This window comes from Trachemys scripta, chromosome 8 (assembly GCF_013100865.1).
Source record: "Trachemys scripta elegans isolate TJP31775 chromosome 8, CAS_Tse_1.0, whole genome shotgun sequence".
NCBI classification, from domain to species: domain Eukaryota; kingdom Metazoa; phylum Chordata; order Testudines; family Emydidae; genus Trachemys; species Trachemys scripta.
Window position 1 is genome coordinate 105219550 of NC_048305.1, and position 18663 is coordinate 105238212.

The window sequence follows — 18663 nt, forward strand, 5'->3', positions numbered from 1 at the left end:
CTTGCAATGGAAGCTCATAACGGATTTCTAAGAGCCATTTGAAACCACCTTCCCATAAATTGATCAAACATTTATTACCGTTATACTGCATATTTCTAAAGCACATACCACTGAACCTAGACTGAAATCTCCACTCATTCAGTTTGCAACACCAGGGATAAGGCTGCTTCCGTCTCTACATAACCTCATGCACGTCCTCCCTTAGCGAAACACTCAGGGAGCTGTGTAAATCTGCAAAGTCATGCTGGCGCTGCAGCCATAGCGTTTGGAAAGGGGGTGGGAGAGGATGGAGGCGGGGCCGGTGAGTTTCTTTCATCCTTTCCCCCTCGCTACCCTGCCCTGTTTCCTCGCGAGATTCGGGAGGCTATAAAGCCACAGGTACAGAGCTGGAGTGTAGGCTGTTTAGTTAGTCTCGGGAGCTGGTTTCTGTGTGTGTTAAGTGGCGTTTGAGGAGCCCGCCTTTCCTTTATGTAAGTGTCCTTCGGTACAAGCTTCAGTTATCTGCCTGTAGCAAAATGTAAATTCTGGTATAACATGTTTTATCTGTTTTAGCTGTTCTGTGCCGCACCTGGGGTAGTTGAAGAGCAGAGCACGGTGAACTAATTTTTCTGCTAGGAACGCCAAATCTGTTGAAGCCTAGATGCTTTTATGCTTCAGGTCCCTTTCCTCTTTAAGGGGGAGAAGGGAAGAGACTCTAGCTAGAATAATCTGAAAATCTGTTGTTAGCGTAGCCTCCGGGAACGAATCTGAATAAATCTCTATAGCCTTCTGAATGAATCTGGCTCCCTGAAACAAATGTTGCTCCTAATACGGTGGTGGGTTGTTTTTTTTTTTTCTTTTTTTTTTTTCCCCTGGGAGCAAAGCGTAGGAGTGTTAGGGGAACCAACTTCGGGAGCTCTCTCACAATCGCCATCCGAGGATTGTGATACTGGCTTTAGGGCAGCGTCTCCCCTATAGGGAGAGTAGGGGAAACAAATGCTCTTAAAGTGGCCCTGAAATGGCATGTTATAATCCCGATATGAAAGTGACTTCTCTTGGCTGGATACACCAATATCCTAGCAGGCTATTAATCCTTTAATGGCAGAAGTTTAACAAAGAAATCTGGTTTGGCCCCTTTGGGTTCCAACTTCCGGGAAATCTGGTTTGGCTGGAGACTCTCTCGAAGTTGGGGACCGTGGAGGGAACCAGCCCTATTTAGTGCTAGGACTAACGCCAGGGTTGGTTTCTGTGGCCTGAGTTCCTCAGTGCGGGTGAGCTGGCTCCGGAGCAAGGTTCAGACAGCCATGTTTAGCGAAGCTAGTTCAATGGTCTCTGAACTGCACAACTGTGTCCTCTCACTACTAGGCATGGTAGAACAGAAGTTTTATCTATGTAAATTGTAAAAAGGGATTAGTATCAGCACCTCTACTTCTATTGGAGGGGGGGCACTGGCAGGGTGTTTTCTGGAATCCCCTCCCGCCCCTGGTTCATATAACCTGAACTCGTCTTTAGAGGATGCTGCAGGACCCAATTGTTTCAGCTGGCCTTTGAAGTTGTAGGGGAACTCGAAGATTAACGATGAGCTGATTAAAAACTATATTTGATGCCATTTTAAATCACTTGAAGGAGTGCTTGGAGCAAAGTTCAGCTGCTTTTAATGGTGTATAGATTGAAAGGAAATAACATAACAATATTGAGCATTGGGTGTCTTCACCACACTCTGTTCAGGAAATGTTGCTGTTAAAATTTAGCTAGAGGATGCCAGATAGTTTTCTGTGGTTAGTTGCCATGTGCTGTGATAATACCAGACTGTGGCAGAGACTCCAAACAAAGTAGAAACTATGCTGTGGGGAATCCTAATGCAGTCTTCTCACTTGAGTGTTAATCCTTAACAACAATGTTGCCTAACAAATTTCATACAAAACTTGCCGTTTTCTTAAAGATGTATTCTAACATAATTTTACTGAAACTAAAGCAGCTTGATTTTGTGCATAGGGCTTTAAAGATGTTTACCCTTAGACAGGCATGAAGCTCTTAAAAGCAGCAAAGACACCAGATGCATTTTGTTAACTTCAGAAATAACTGAAGTGGAGTCTGACAATTCTGCAACACGGCCACCTCCCTTAGACTGAACAAAAGAAACATTGTTGCCCTTACACAATCTTAAATAACCTCTGAAGTAAATGCTTTGTAGTGTTGAGAAAGCAGTCATAATCACAAACTTGCAAATTCAGCAGTACAATAAAATAATTGATTTGATAAAACTGGTACAAACAGCTTAAGTCTGAATTAATAAACAATCATAGTAACACATTGATCCATTGTGTTGTAAAATGCTTGCATTCCTAAATTTCCCAGTAGTTTTGGTGGTGGGTTTTTGTTTTTGTTTTTTTGTTTTTTTGTTGTTTTTTTTTACTTACACACACACACACAGCTCCCTTTTTACTAACAAATAAAATGGAAGCTTTTAACCTTGTGCTATAACAATCTTTGGTATACTCTAACTGGAGGAAGGACATAAGCATTGCCTGTATGCCTAGGAAGACTATCTGTTATCAAACCAATAGTGTGGTGGAATGGTCAAGGTCTTACACATCATATATCTATTCTGAACATGGAACAGACAAGCTTCCTTGTGTGGGTTGGATCTGTTAACTCTGTCTGAGTCATGCTGCATACTAGTACAGTATAATGGCAGAAGACTAGCTTCTTTCTTTTCAGATCTTGAATTTTGTAGTGGGACTCTGGGTGAACTCAAAGTTCATATGTTAACTTTGTGTGCATGATACATTTTAAATTACATATAGCAGGGGGCAGAAGAGGAACAACTCTAGTCCATGGAATCTTATTAAGGTTGTATGAACTCAGTTCGGTAGTGTCTTAAGTAGTTTGGTCTAGATATGTGGATTGCATGTTTCCTCTTCCTAAACAGACACTGTGTATAAAATTGATGGCAATAGCCACTACCTGTAATGTCAATAGTCAATACTGAGGTTTCTTTAAAAATAAATATCCTCCTTAGTATAGCTACATGATACCTAGGTACCAGAGGCTTTGGCAAACTAAACGTACTCACTGAACTCATGGTCAATATAAATGACAGAAGTTTCCAATCTTTAATCCAAAAAAAACCCCCGACTACTACTGGATTATTATGGCAGAATCAATCATAGAATATCAGGGTTGAAAGGGACCTCAGGAGGTCATCTAATCCAACCCCCTGCTCAAAGCAGGACCAATTCCCAACTAAATCATCCCAGCCAGGGCTTTGTCCAGCCTGACCTTAAAAACCTCTAAGGAAGGAGATTCCACCACCTCCGTAGGTAACCCATTCCAGTGCTTCACCATCCTCCTAGTGAAAGTTTTTCCTAATAGCCAACCTAAACCTCCCCCACTGCAACTTGAGACCATTACTCCTTGTTCTGTCATCAGGTACCACTGAAAACAGTCTAGATCCAGCCTCTTTGGAACCCCCCTTCAGGTAGTTGAAAGCAGCTAACATGAAAACTGCATGTTGCTCCTTGGGTTGACAATGCCTAGAAAGCTACATTGTCTAACATGTTTCAGAGTAGCAGCTGTGTTAGTCTGTATCCTCAAAGAACAGGAGTACTTGTGGCACCTTAGAGACTAACAAATTTATTAGAGCATAAGCTTTCGTGTCTAACATGTCTCTAATATTCTAGCCCATATCAAGATGTCTGCAGGAAATGCATTTATTGGGAAACCAGCTCCTGACTTCAAAGCCACAGCTGTGATGCCAGATGGGCAGTTCAAAGACATCTCCCTCTCTGACTATAAAGGTAAGTCTAAAAGTATACAGTTCCTCTCATGGAAGAGGAGAGTAAGGAATCTACAAGGCTACATATGTACTGCGTTTCATTTCTGGTGACTTGGATTGATTCAAAAGTCAGAGTTGGTGGTCATCCTTTAAATTACCCACTTAGAATGTAACTTGCGCAATTATTTGATTTGAGAAGTCCAGAGCTGGCATGATAGGGTTATTACAAGTATATATCAGTCTTCACTTGCAAAGCTGTGTGAGGAATCTGGCAGTATTTGCCCATGTTATGCTTGGTGGTAGCAAATGTGAATCCTAAACTTTAATGAGACCTTAATTTACTCTAAAATGTATTGGATCAGACCTGTTTGGCTTGCTTATCACTCCAGAAAAGGAGCTGATGCAATATCTCAAATATTTGGAACAGTCAAATCGCGCTTTTTTTTTTTTTTTTTTAATGGGACTATTGTAGTGCTTTCCCATCTTCATTAGCTAGCTGGAAGCAGTATTCTTCTATAGCACTAGAAAACTGGCTGCCTTGGGCGGGGCGGAAAATAGAACCAGACTCTTATGATTTAAAAAAAAAAAACACTTTAGTCCTTGGTCTCTATAATTAATATTCTTGGTGTGGTGTTGTATGTACTACAGTGGAATTGAACATTTTGTAGCCAACAAATATGCGGTTTCTGTATGGAAGCTAGTAGTATACCTAAAGCAGATGACCTCCTGGTCTAAAGAAGAAACCATTCTGACCTAATTGATAATTGGAATACACACGGTCTTTGTATGTTTGTGCTTTTGAAACTACTGTAACTGTCGAAGGAAGTCTAACTTACCCAAAGGACTAATTTGTGATTTTTTTTTTCCCCCCCCTCCCCCCCCAGGAAAATACATCGTGTTCTTCTTCTATCCCCTTGACTTCACCTTTGTTTGTCCAACTGAGATTATTGCATTCAGTGACAGGGCTGATGAATTTAAGAAACTGAACTGTCAAGTAATTGGAGCTTCTGTTGATTCTCACTTCTGTCACCTTGCCTGGTAAGCATCCATCTTTAATGCTTGTGACTTATATTAGTTTTCCTCTACAGAGTATACTAAAAAAGAAATGATCTATCTTAACTTCTCTGCTGTAATCAAATCTACAGCGATGCTAGCAAGCAGCAATTGTATAATAGTGTCCTGTTGAGGTCAATACCAACTAATAGAATTGGCTTCTGACCTAAGAATATTGCATAACTACTGCAGTTACCACCTTTCCCCAAGACATTAACTATGCAGTTAATTGCAATATTCTGCAAAAAAGTATAGTATTCCAGCACAGGTACACTGTACTCCTGTAGTTTCCTGAACTGCTATGTCCTCTCCTTCCTGACATTCTCCTCTTCCTCTTCAGGGTCAATACTCCTAAGAAGCAGGGTGGATTGGGTAGCATGAGCATTCCACTGGTTTCAGATACAAAACGCACCATTGCTAAAGATTACGGAGTATTAAAAGACGATGAAGGTATTGCGTACAGGTAAGGCTGCTGGCAGAGTATTCTCATGACTGTTGTGATCCACAGATCACTTCAAATAGAAGTTTTAAAAAAAAAAAAACCCTCCTGGAGTGTATTTACCAAAATAAACCCTAAAACTTGCAGGTACTTGGGAGATCTTGCAAGCTAAACTTGTTCATTTTAGCTTACTTGCTTCCCTACTCAAATTAAAATTCTCTAAGCTTTCTCAAATATGCCTGGTAGGCTTGGATGCCAAAGGCACTCGCTCACACCTTGGTTTCTTTAGCTGAAAATTGCCTTCCTTTTCCTAACCCATGTCACTATTGGACAGCATGCTAGCTATTTGCTGCTCTTCACTCAAATCACTGTTTCCCTAGTGATGCACTCTGTGTAGTCTGCAAAGCACAAGATTTGCAGTGAAATATAGAAATGTAAATGCTAGCCTAATTAAAGAAATATCAAGCTGGGTGTGTGAGTTTCCTGTGTATTCCTGCAAATGACTGCTATTTTAGTCTAAGGAACTGAACATCTCCTAACCTTTCTGAAAATTGAGTTCAGATTATATGGTAGGTCTGGAAGACCAAATCTTTTGTGGCCTGCCATTCAGAGCTTTAAACTCTAATCTTGAGGTGAGGCCACTGAAGTAACCTACTGCAACCAAATACCTGCTAATTTTCAATATTGCTTTGAAAGGAGGTTCAGCTATGGCTTCATTTGGTCTCTGACATGAGTGTTCCTTTCATCCATGTGAAAGGAGCTTCCCTGTCCTTGCCCCTGCTACCTTCCTCCTCTGTTCTGTTCTTCCACATTGATCCATATGCATGGGTATGTTTCCTATTGCAGTGGGAGTTGTAAATGGTCTCCAGATGAAAATTTGTTCTCCTGGCACCTCTAGCTTGTGTTGCGGATAAGCATGCAATGTAGTATTGTGGGATAAACACTTGCTTCAATATTTTAGGTACAAGGGATAGTATTGTTGTGCGGCCTGACTTTTTTTTTTTTTTTTTTTTGGAAAGTTCAGTAACTTAATATCACACTTAAAACCCATAATGTAGCTTGTTGTACTGCCACATTAGAGTATACTTGCAGCACTGCATGCATAATTTTTCTTTCAAAGTCTGTTCTTTGTTTGACTTGTGTTCAAAACTTCTTGTATGCTTTTCTTCAGAGGCCTGTTCATTATTGATGATAAGGGAATCTTGCGTCAAATCACCATCAATGATCTCCCTGTTGGTCGCTCAGTTGATGAAACTCTCAGATTAGTCCAGGCTTTCCAGTTCACAGATAAACATGGAGAAGGTAAGCTCTTGCATTAGTTTGCATGAAGTATTTAAAAGTACCCCTTTTCCTCTTGTAAAGGGAAATTGCTTTTCCAATTGATAAGATTATTCCACATAGCCAGGGCCCTGGTAAACTCAAGGCACTTGCATGTTTTTGCAGAAACTTACTTAGTTGGAAGTAACTTCAAAATGCACCCAAAACAAAGAGCAACCTTGTCTTGTATAGATTTCTCATCTGTAAAAATGCAACACAATGCTGTTTTACCCCTCTTTTAGTTCATCTATTAGCATTGCTTCATCTAATGTACAAACATCACTTGGAAATATGATTGATTCTGGTATTGGGCACTTACTCAGTAACATCAAGCAATGTAAGCTGGTAGCAGTTGCTTGATCTAGTTCAGTGGCTTATACCTGCCAGCATTTTGAAGAACAAATGTACTCTTAACCAGTGATTGTACTCACTTGTGCCCTCTGTGGATGGACTAGATGCAACTGAAAAGATCTATGGATAAAAAGCATTATGCAAGACTTGGGAGCCACTGTAATATTACCCTAGTAAATTCCTGGACAGGCTGCATCTCTCCCCAGGCTTGATAAAGTACCCTATGGGAAGGCTTGGGCAGATGGGCATGGCAGCTCTCCATGTCTCTGCTTCTCCTCCCTGTAGTCATGGGGCAAATCAAATTAGGACAGGCAGAAGAGCGACTGGCTAGTGGCTCAAGGCTCCCTCTTGCATTCTGTCTGTATGTTCTGTGGTGCCGGAGGTTGGAATCTGTTGCATTGAAACAAACCCAAACAATGAGAACTTGCCATTCTAGTAGCTAACACTGTTTAGTCTTGAATCAATGCAATTATTTCTAACCAAACAGTTGCTCACTGCTTAATCTGCTTTTAATTATGGACAGAATTGATAGTTTAAGTAACACTTTCCATTACAAGACTCGGTCTTAAGTTGCTTAGAATTGCTGAACTTCAACTGCCCATTCAGCTATTTTTCATTCCAGGTGTCTCCCTCAGGCTGAATCTCTTTGTATCTTAGAAAGATTCTCCTAAATGGGTCAGAACAAAACTAGGGCAAAATACTGTTGCCCATAATAAATTCTTCCAACCATTTTGTTGAGCACTAGTGCCTCCATGCTTTAGGGTAGACTCAATTTGCCAGTCTTTCTGCCCTGGATTAAGGGGTGTGCTGTCTTCCCACTAGGCCAAATTTGAGTGGATTGCTGTCCAAGTTAGAAGCCTCTGAAAAAATCAGTTGGCACGTGCTCCAAGCTTATTGAAGTCTCCAAAGATTATGCCTGTACTGGGCATGTGCCATTGCAGCACAGTTTTTATGTGCTGACCAGGCTGGATGTATGCCATCTCCAGAGACTGAGCAATAGTTGCTCCTCCTAGCTGCTGTCAGCCACTGGTGCTAGGCACCAGAACTGAACAGGGAGACTGTCCTGTGTACTCAGTTGTCACCTGGTGGTGCCTAGGCAGTGAAGTAAGAAGCAGCCTGGCTGGAGTTTTGGAGGTGGGGGGAGGACAGGCACTGAAGGGGACAGGGATAAACTGGGGCAGAAGGCTTTAAACCACTAGAGTATGTTTCCCATCTAGGATTCCTCAGTCAGCAAATAGCTGTAAAAGCATTTAAAAGTTGGGAAATGCTAGAATTAGTTCTCTCTCTTCCTTGGGCACTGATAACTGAAATACAAAATAAAAGTAAAACAGAATGAAGTGTTAAAGGTGAATGGCAGTAACAATTACTTATTGCTGGAATATTGTGTATTTGCAGTCTTTTGAATTGCTGGCATGCTCTGTTCTCTTGTAAAAACATGTCTTGCAGGAACTTCTACAAGCAGTTAATAAAACTTCTCTTTCAGTTTGCCCAGCTGGTTGGAAACCTGGGAGTGAAACAATCAAACCTGATGTTCAGAAAAGCAAAGAATTCTTCTCCAAGCAGAAGTAAACTTGCTGCCTGTGCTCGACTGTGTTAGACTAGTATCCTCGGACTGCCTTCTGGAAAAGAACAAGAGCGTCAAGTATTTTTTAATTTTCTGACTATTTAAAGATTGTATACTGTGAGTTGAGAAGTCTTGTCTGTAGGCGTCAACCATCCTTTTTTACTAGTCTTACTGACAATACCTTGATATAGAATCCTAATGATCAATACTTGTGTATCATGCCCTGTTGAGTTCAATGACCAATGCAGTGTAAGTGGTTGGGTCAGTGTTGCATGTAGACCAGCTGTATCTGACGTTTTGTAACTATTAAACGCATAGAAACTGGAACAGTGTATTGTTTCTCTAAGAATTCCAGCAGTAACCTAGGGATGTGAAGCAACTCTGAAAATAACACCTTTCCTTTGGTCCATTGTGCAAATGAGCCTTCAGGTTCTCTAAATTGTCTCATAAGAATGGCTATACTGGGTCAGACCATAGGCCCATTTAGCCCAGTATCCTGTCTTCCAATAGTGGCCAATGCCAGGTGCCCCAGAGGGAATGAACAGAACAGGTAAGTATCAAGTGATCCATCCCCTGTTGCCCATTCCCAGCTTCTGGCAAACAAGCTAGGGACATCATCCCTGTCTCCATCCCAGTCCTATCTGTTCCCCATTCCTGGCTCCTCATCCCATTCTCTGCACCTAGCCAGTCCTCTCTAGGTTTCATTTCAGTCCCCTTACCCAACCAAGTCTCTGTCCAGTAAGCACACTCCCCTCCAGAGCCAGGAGTGGAAAGAACAGTTAACTTGCCTTACAGTAACTGATTCTTCAAAATGTCTTGTCCACACATACCACATCTGGTGCACATGAGAAGAGATCCTTTTTGGACAGCAGTGTCTGTTGGGGCCTACATCCTAGGTGTCCTTGTTCCCCATCACCTGGGGGGGGGAAAGAAAAAAAAAAAAGCAATCCCAATTATTTCTTTGCCAATACAGTATCCCAGTGTTCTAGGACTCTGAGCAGGAAATGGGCAGGGGAGGTTGTGGGATACATAGACACAAATCTCCAAGAACTAGTCTGTTGGTCATGTAACAAGCCACATGTGTCCTCATGGATCCCTCTCTCACAGACCACTCCTTGTTAGTTTGGAGGTGGTTAGTAAGATTCTTTCTAAAATAGACATCTGATCTGGAAGCCTCTATTAAAGAATAGTGTCTTGTAAAAGTGGACTGAGTGTCACAGGCTGCATATTTCCAAAGTTTACAGGGTAGCTCAGCTTACTGTTTGACAAATGTCCCTGAATACACTTAAGCATTAGAGCTCATTCCACTAGTATCTGATCTGACTAATTAACATGTTCTTATACAGTTGGATGTTAACATGTGTAGATATCACTGACCTTTAACCTCAAGACTGCAATCCAGGTGTGTTTCTAAATTGCTTTCTTCTGTTTAAGAGAAGTGTGAAATTAGGCTTGGAAGAAAGCTAGGAGGTTCATGTGGAATTCTGAAAGTCCTGTGGGCAGGAACTTGAGATGAGTTCATAAGAAACTCCTGTATAAGGGGCACCTGCCATACAGGCCTGAATCTCCCCTGCCTTTGAACTGAGATAAGGGCTACCAAGAAGGCAATTTTTGCAGCTAGGTGGTGAGACAGGTGTGGGGCTGATGTGTAATTTATAAATATGATCTGGTTATTTAGATGTATACAGTATTGATAGTGTGTTCAACTGGCTTTTAGGAAAACAAAATAATGGCTCCAGATAAGATGACATTTGGTTACTACTGAAAGCAGGGTCAAGCAAACTTCTTTTGGCCTGAGGGCTGCATCAGGTTTTGGAAATTGTATGGAGGGCTGGTTAGGGGAGGGGGTTGTGGCCTGGCCCCCACCCTGCCCCAGGACTCCTGCCCCATCCACACACACACCCCCCACTCCCTGTCCCCTGACTGCCCCCCCAGGATCCCTGTCCCCATTCCCCACTCTCTGACCACTCCAACGGCTATCCACACCCCTGACCACCACCCCAAATTCCCCTGTCCTCTATCCACCCCCCCACACACACCCTCTTACTATGCTGCCTGGCACACCAGTGGTTGGCAGTGCTGCAGCTGTGCCACCCAGCTGGAGCCAGCCACACCATCACCATCGTGCAGCACAGAGCACTTGTTCAGGCTGGGCTCTTCAGCTGCACTGCCCCAGAAGCTTGCAGCCCCACCAGCCAGAGCACTGCGCTGGTGGCGAAGCAAGCTGAGGCTGCGGGGGAGGGGGAACAGGAGGCCGGGGGGGCTAGCCTCCAAGGCCAGGAGCTCAGGGGCTAGGCAGGAGGGTCCCATGGCTCATGGGCTGTAGTTTGCCCACCTCTGACTTAAAGGTTATGGTAATACCCAAAATTTTAGCTGTAAGGAGTCTACCTGTGGGTTCCAGTAAGTTACAAAACTCAGTTTACAAATACTGAGTCAAAAGGACTAGAAACAGTTAAATAGAGACTTCTGTCTGGAGTTCTAACTCCTGTTGGAGGGGAGGGGGAACAGGCACCTGCTGGAGGGGAGGGGGGGGAAAAGAGTCTCCTCTGTTTGAAGAAACCAGGCTTGCCTGCCCTATAATGACAGGATAGTAAGGCTCAAGGTAAGATAGACATGAGTATATATGGTTTGTTTTTAATTTTTTTTCTGATTCTTTGGTTTAAGGCAGCTGTCTAGTCACCACTGGTTAAACTCTTGAGGGGAAGAACCTAGTCAGACCTGATAGCAAGCCTAATTGATCAACAGGGTGGGTACTTCTGCGGGGGGGAAGTCTGTGCCAAAAAATTCAAAATTCTGCATAATTTGTGTCAAAATAATACAATATAATCACACCAGTTTCAATTGTTTTGGTAATTTAAACTACAAGACAAAAGTCACTAACTATTCGGTATTTCCTAAACACATGAAAGTTAAATTACAAACACTTGGTAACTAATACCCTGCATTTCAGTTATAATCCTGGATTTTCATTTAAATTACAGTACAGAACACCAAACAGCCAAAAAAGTAGAATGTCATTTTAAATTGCTCACACTTTCATATGAGTTAGTAAAATTGTATAACTGTCCTGGACCTGGCTGGGTACTTTAGGAAGTGCTTGCTTCTAATTATCCTGACATTTTATTGACTGCTTGGTAAATGTTTTATTTGCCCTCAGTCTTGCTGGCTATATGTGTTCTGTGCCCCCCAGGAGTAGGTCCTAAAGCCCATGGTCAGATCTAAGCATGGGAGAACTGCATTCTTCCACCCCAGAGGGGTAAAGGTCTAGGGCCTGACTCCAAGCGGAGGATGTATCCTGGTGAGAGAGAGAGGACCGATGTGTAGCTAGCCCTGTGACTGTATAGGGAACAAATCCCTAATGGCTCAAAGGGAGGGACTCCTCAACTGGGGCAGGGGGAATAAGAGACCCTTGAGCAATCTTGCCACTTGAGGATGGGGAAAATACAATATACCCCTGGGAAGGATGTCCTGCAGATATTGCAGCTAGATGACCCCTTATCAAACTAATAGAAAGCTCAGTTTGTTTCAGGGCTAGTAAATAGTCCAAGGTAAATAAGATGGGCTCTGTTAAGTGGGGCAACTGGTGATGAGATGCCCAAATAGAAAACTTCTTCCACTCGGCTTCAAAAGTCAAACAAGTTGAGGCTTTCCTGCTATGGAGTAGTAGTTTCTGAACTTCAGCCTGGATGCTGACTGACATTAACCAAAGAAGCTATTCAGCTATCCGATGTAATGATGGTGAGCCTCGGTATAGGATCTGACACTTGTTCTGCAAGTAAGGTTGCCAGTTTTGGCTGGATGTATTCCTGGAGATTTCATCACATCATATAACCTTTAACTAAAGATTAGTCTTTGTCCTGGAGTGTCCAGGAATTAATCCTAGAGGGTTGGCAACCCTATCTCCAAGTCTGTTGGACAGAGCAGGTAATGTGGGTAGGGACTGCACTTGGGGCTCACCAGATCAGAATACCAAACTGACTGGTTATTTCTAAGATAATAAATTCTGCATCTTGTCTGTTTCCTTAGTATTGTGGCGTTTGGGAGGAAAGTATACATTCATCCTGCTCCAGGGGATGAGAAAGGGAGCCAGACTGAAACCCTCTCTAGAAGAAAATGCTTGGCAAATCTGATATCTGATGTTCTGCAACACTAAGTTTTTTTTATTGGGCAGGTAGCCAGTTAGCGCACAACTGCAGCCCAGCTGTGTGCTTAAAAAAATTTTCAAAATTTGCTGCTCTGGTCAGGCTGGGGCTGGGGCTGGCTGAAGGGTCTTGCCGCCTGCACCAGTGCTCCTACCAGCAGGGGGCTGGTGAGTACCACAGGCAGCACGAGAGTTGGTCTGCAGGTCGGTTGTGGGGAGGCCTCTGGGCAGTGAGTGGGGATGGGTTGGGAACTAGGGGTTTGCCAAGGTGCTGTAGTAGTCATAATGCATAGCTATGGTATTGTCTCTTAGCACTTGAACTGTGGATGCCTGGAGTGGAGGTAGAAATGCTTTGCATGCTAGGCAGATGACTCTGAGATGTAGGATGTTGATGTGGAGACAAACCTCCTGAAGGGATCATAGGCCAGTTGCTGAAATATGAGTAGACCTCATTCCCTTGTCTCCTTAAATGAGTTGCTATGACTGCTAAGCACTTGGTGAATACCCTATGTGCTATGGTAAGGCCAAATGGCAGCACCTTGTAGTGGTAGTGAGATCTTCCTAACAGGAATCTGATAGGTTTCCTTTGGGCTATATTAAAATAGGCATCTTGAAGATCAAGAGCCATGAACCAGTCTTGAGGATCTAACAAAGGAATTATGGAGGCTGAAGTCACCATCCTGAACTTGAAATGAAGGATAAACTTGTTGAAATGCTAAAGGTCCAGAATGGGCTCAGAAAATAATGGAAACAAAACCCCCTAACCCTGAACTCTGACAAACTCATCCACTATTCTGAGATGTAGGAAAGTCCAGCTCGTGTTTCAACAGCTTCTCACAAAAGGGGGTTCCTCCTTGAGGAGGGATGGGTAGTAGGAAGGGCCTTGAACTGAAGACAATACCCCTTTTTGATAATCTCTAGAACCCCTTGAAATGTTGTCCTTCTAATGTAGTGTGTTCCCACAAAGGGGTAGTGTAGCAGCCCCAATACCACAAGGAATGTTGTGGGGGAGGGATATATGGAAGTCCTGAGATTGCGTTCTCAATGGGCTGTAGAGGGAGACAAGCCCAGGATTGTTGAACCTGCGGGTCTGCCAGAGTCTGCAGCATGTTTGTTGCCTGAAAAGTCCCATTATGTCTTGGTGCATCTCTCTCTCCTCTCTACCCTTTCCTTCTCCAGGCTGTCCCCAATGTTCATCCTCTAGGCCCTGTGCTTATGGTCTACAGCACTGGCTTGCAGGATCTCATTGAAAATGTCATCCCAAGTCCTCTTCTTTTTTCCCCCTTAGGGTCAGGTGTTCCACTGGTAGAGGGGGAAACCCTGAAGGCTGCAATAGCAGCAGCTTCAGCTAAAACACACACCCAGGTACCATTGTCACTATATTCACTATGTAAAGCAATACTTAAGATGAAGAATTAATTTCCCTTGCTCCTCTAAATTTTTACGCATTACATGCTCATTCTCACTTCTGCTGGGGCTGGCTTTTGCATGGTGTCGGTCACAGCACTAGACATTGAATATGTTCTGCTGGGGGTTAGGACAATGAGGAGGGAATTGCTCAGTTGCATGAAACTAGTAGCATAGGGCATTAACACTGAATAATAGTACCATTTTCCACAGGTGGTGGTGATTTTAGCTGATATCTTGTTCCTGCTGGTAACAAAGGCAAAGAGCACAGTTGCTGATAGCAACCTAAAGCCACCCAGACCCCATATGCTGCAAGCCTGTGCATTGCAATGGTGTCTGCTGAAGTCATCTCTGACTGTCATAGGAAATTGTCCTACCACGGAGGAAGAAATAAGGCAGCCATCCCTAGAAACCTTTGGCAGAGGATTTCCAGGGAAGTTTCATCAAGATATTTCAGGAGGATTCAACTGACATCCTACTGTACATAAACTGTTATGCATGGCAGGCGCGTGCGCACACACACACACACACCCCTAACTCAAGGAGACTGAAAAGCAATACCAACATTACATCTCTTGGTTGTACCACTGCCTCTTCTAGCATGAGTAAATTAATGAAAAGTCAAAAACTGTCCTGCTTTTTTTTGGGGGGGGGGGGATCCTGTAATGGAAAAATTGTGTACATTTACATGAGGTTCCTTTGCCTGCATTGACTGGTGGAACTGGCTGGACAGCAGTGGAGTCAAAAAAGTCTAGGTTCACTCACAGTTGGCTCCCCTAGTTGGCTGTCCCCTATCCTGCTCTTCCCTGATCACCTCCTCCTCCTTGCTCTTCAGACCAGGGGAATGTGACTTGGGTTCCTTGACGGTATCCATGGTGGTGTGCAGGATGGTGGTGGTATCTCCGTTGACCATGGCATGCAGCTCATTGTAAAAGTGGCAGGCCTGCAGCTTGGCACTGGATCAGTTGTTGGTATACCTGCCATAGCTCCTTGGCTTTCACATGGCTTTTCCTTGGCTTTTACATCTGCTGAGCAATCTACATGTAGATGTTGATGTTTCCATGGCTGGTTCAGAGCTGTTCCTGCACAGCCTTTTCTCCCCACAGGCCCAGGATGTCCAATCTCTCTTGTTTACTCCAGGCTGGAGTGCATCCAGAGCTTGTAGCCAGCATGGTCAGCTGGGCAGTTGCACTCAACAATGGAGAGCTGCTAGGTATGCTTGCCAAGCTGGGCAATCAGGAAAAGGAATTTTAAAAACTCGTGGGGCTTTAAAGAGGGAGGGTATGCGTGTTCCAGTCTCCGCGACTCCTTGGGCAGTGGAGCTCACGATGGTGAGCGGCACTGTGGGCATTGTGAAACAGCTGCTGCAGGACCGTTAGGGTCAACATAGATAACATGGTATCTAGACATGCTCTGTGTCAACCTCTATACATCAACCATGGTTCAACACCACTTGGGGAGATGGTGTTTATTACATTGGCATAACAGGCCCATTTATTTTGGTGGGAGACAAATTAAGTGTAGACATGTGCACAGCTCAGTCAACTCTAGGCATCTTATGTTGACATAGCTTTGTACTATAGACCAGGTCTTAGTATCCTTTATCAGCTCTTTTAGATGTAGCTTGGGATCTGCCCCAAATACTTAGCTAGTTCCAATATCCCTTGTTGTAAAATATCAAACAATTTGAGACTTATTGACCACCTCCAATGGGATGTTGGATGTCTCGGACATATGTCTTGAGGCCTTGGAGATTTTTTTAAATAGTCAGACAGGCAAGGTGTGGGTGGACTGACAGCCTCATCAGGGAAGGAGAAAGATATTTCAGTTGGAATCAATTGTTCCTCTATATCAGCTTGCTGTTTCTACTCTCTGTTTCTCCTATATGCTGGTCCTGATTGTGAGATTGTACCAGTTGCTGTCCCTGAGTTGGGAGAGCATCTAGCCCTGGCAGGTGGAACTATGGACAATGATTTACAAGAGTGAGGTTGCACTCCCCAAGGGGTACAGTAGGGCCAATCTGAAAATTATAAAGATAGGGAACCAGGAGCCATTGGAAGAGGAATACTCCCTATATAATCTGTGCCCTGTGCAGTTAGCTGTAAGGGTAGTCCTTGGAATCCCTGTCAGTCTCAGTAAGACATCCGGAGTGAGGAATTGGTGGTGAGGTCAGGGGGATGCAGCAACTCCCTACTATGGAGAAAACAAAAATGAATTACCTCCAAAGGAGGAGGTAATCTCTCCAGTGTTTCAGGATGTCCCTATATCATACTTTCAGCCTGGGCAGGGGAGCCCAGACTGTCCTGTAGACAACAGCCTCCTTCAGTACGCAGTCCTGACTGATGCCCAGAGCAAGTCTACCTGTGCACATTTTTTTGGATAAAAGCTGTTGGTAGTCAACTTGTCAATAAAATAAGTTTTGTTTTGTGTTGACAGTAGTATGCAGATCTGCCATTTGGGATTAAGGGCCGTGGTCTGCTTAGTGCTTGCTGTACAAACATTTATGAAGAGACAGTCCCTGATCTGAAGAGCTTACTGTGTAACTCTTTAGATCTTCAAGCAGTAGAACAAGTTATATCATTGCTGAAGCAGATGGAATTATGACTTAGAACTGCCTAAAAGGAATTAATATCAGAGGTTCTAAGCGCATACAAATCCTACTGTAGTAAATAGGAGCTGCAAGTGCTCAACACATATGAAAAATCACAGCCTATATATATTTTTCAGAAAAGCTCCTTTAGAAACTTGCTCCTTATTTCAAGAAAATAAGGTAAATTTTTATGGAAAATACTTTGTAGAATCAGATTCTCATTTCTTTTAACTCTGTAGAAGTAGCATCAATTATGTGAAGATGGATGATACCTAATTTTGCTTATCACTTATAAAACCAAAGCAGTGATTCTTGATTTTAAAGAGACAATGGTGCTTAATAAATAACTTTCTAGAATCAGATAACTGGAGTGGAGACTGGAATGTCCTGAAGGTTACTTGGGGAAATATTTGTATGTTTTATGTGAATGCTTGTGACAGAGTGTTCATGACATTTTTTTTTTTAATGGCTTAATGGTATCAAGAAAATTAATCATTAATCCATTCCAGTGTTTAGGGGCATATGTATCTTCATATTTATTTGAATTCAGTAAATGAGGCTCTCATAGCTTTAGTTGGGTTAGCAAGAAATTTAAATTGTGCTAATCTGCTTCAAATCAGGAATGTATGAAATACACACGTATGAGATATTGATCTGTTCTGTAGAAACATAGTACCAAATGCAACTAGTGCAACTTCTATGGAAGTTAAAATAAGTTGTGCCTACTTACATCAGGGCTGAATTTGGCCCAAAAATGTTAAAGAAATAAATGTATAAACCTAAAGGAAGTTCTTCCAAAGATATTGGATTTTTCTACGTATGTAACTTAATGACCTGATCCTACACTCAGAACATGTGTACCTTACATTTACATAGAGTCTCAGTGAAATCAATGAGACTTGTGCCAATTTATGGTTTTGTGTGTACACACTTCATAAAGGCCCACTCTTGCAAGTCGTCCCACGTGCCCTGTTGCTTCTGTTAGTTACTATAGAATAGGATGACCAGATGTCCTGATTTTATAGGGACAGTCCCGATATTTGGACTTTTTCTTATATAGGCTCCTATTACCCCCGATCCCCTGTCCTGATTTTTCACACTTGCTGTCTGGTCAGCCTACTAGAGAAGTTGTGCCAACTTTTGATAGCATATGTGTATATTAGGACCTGATCTTGCAGACAGAGCAGCACGTGCCAATCTTTACTGTTACATGGTGAAGTCCTAGTGGAGTAAAAGTTGGTGTATTTTCCTTGATGATTATATCCCAATATTGTAATGTACAATACACATCTCTGAAGGCACACCCTTCAGGCTCATACACCCTCTTATTCCATGACACCTTACTTTGCTTAAGTGCCTTTGTTTCTCACCTCGCTCTCTCAATCGGTCTCTTTGAGAATCTCTTCCTAAAGTGGGCAGATGAGATACAGAGGTCATAAAGTTTTCTCCCACATATGGAACAGGATACCCTCGTGCCTGCTCAAGAGCTTCATCCTTCAATCTGACCCTAGGGTCTGCCCTGTAGGGGGAAGATGAGAGGAATTCCTTAAGAATCATCTCTCCTCCCCCTTTCAAGCCCTCTAAGGATCACCCCACAGGCCCGCACACACCCTTCTCCTGACCTAGAGCAGTGGCTCTAAACCAGTTATCTCTGGAGGTACCCAGAGGTCTTCCAGGGGGTACATCAATTCATCTAGATATTTGCCTAGTTTTACAACAGGCCTCATAAAAAGCACTATTAAAGTCAGTACAAACTAAAATTTCATACAGACACTGATTTGTTTATACTGCTCTATACACAATACACGGAAATGTAAGCACACTATTTCTATTCCAATTAATTTATTTTATAATTCATAGATTCATAGATTATAGGACTGGAAGGGACCTCGAGAGGTCATCGAGTCCAGTCCCCTGCCCGCATGGCAGGACCAAATACTGCCTAGACCATCCCTAATAGACATTTATCTAACCTACTCTTAAATATCTCCAGAGACGGAGATTCCACAACCTCCCTAGGCAATTTGTTCCAGTGTTTAACCAC

General features: G+C 43.0%; 1 protein-coding gene across 1 annotated transcript; it reads left to right on the plus strand.

Annotated features, from left to right (window-relative positions):
• Positions 1 to 315: 315 nt before the first annotated feature.
• Positions 316 to 8808, plus strand: PRDX1 (peroxiredoxin 1). The gene is made up of 6 exons (XM_034779967.1): positions 316 to 470; positions 3663 to 3779; positions 4642 to 4795; positions 5151 to 5273; positions 6421 to 6551; positions 8401 to 8808. The coding sequence occupies exons 2-6, from the start codon at positions 3674 to 3676 to the stop codon at positions 8484 to 8486; spliced, it is 600 nt and encodes a 199-aa protein (XP_034635858.1). The 5' UTR covers positions 316 to 470; positions 3663 to 3673; the 3' UTR covers positions 8487 to 8808.
• Positions 8809 to 18663: the final 9855 nt, after the last annotated feature.

Coding starts and splice junctions, on each gene's coding strand:
- PRDX1 (XM_034779967.1), top strand. CDS start 3,674: ATGTCTGCAGGAAATGCATTTATTGGGAAACCAGCTCCTGACTTCAAA. Junction 3,780..4,641: donor CTCCCTCTCTGACTATAAAG/GTAAGTCTAAAA, acceptor CTCCCCCCCCAG/GAAAATACATCGTGTTCTTC. Junction 5,274..6,420: donor GATGAAGGTATTGCGTACAG/GTAAGGCTGCTG, acceptor GCTTTTCTTCAG/AGGCCTGTTCATTATTGATG.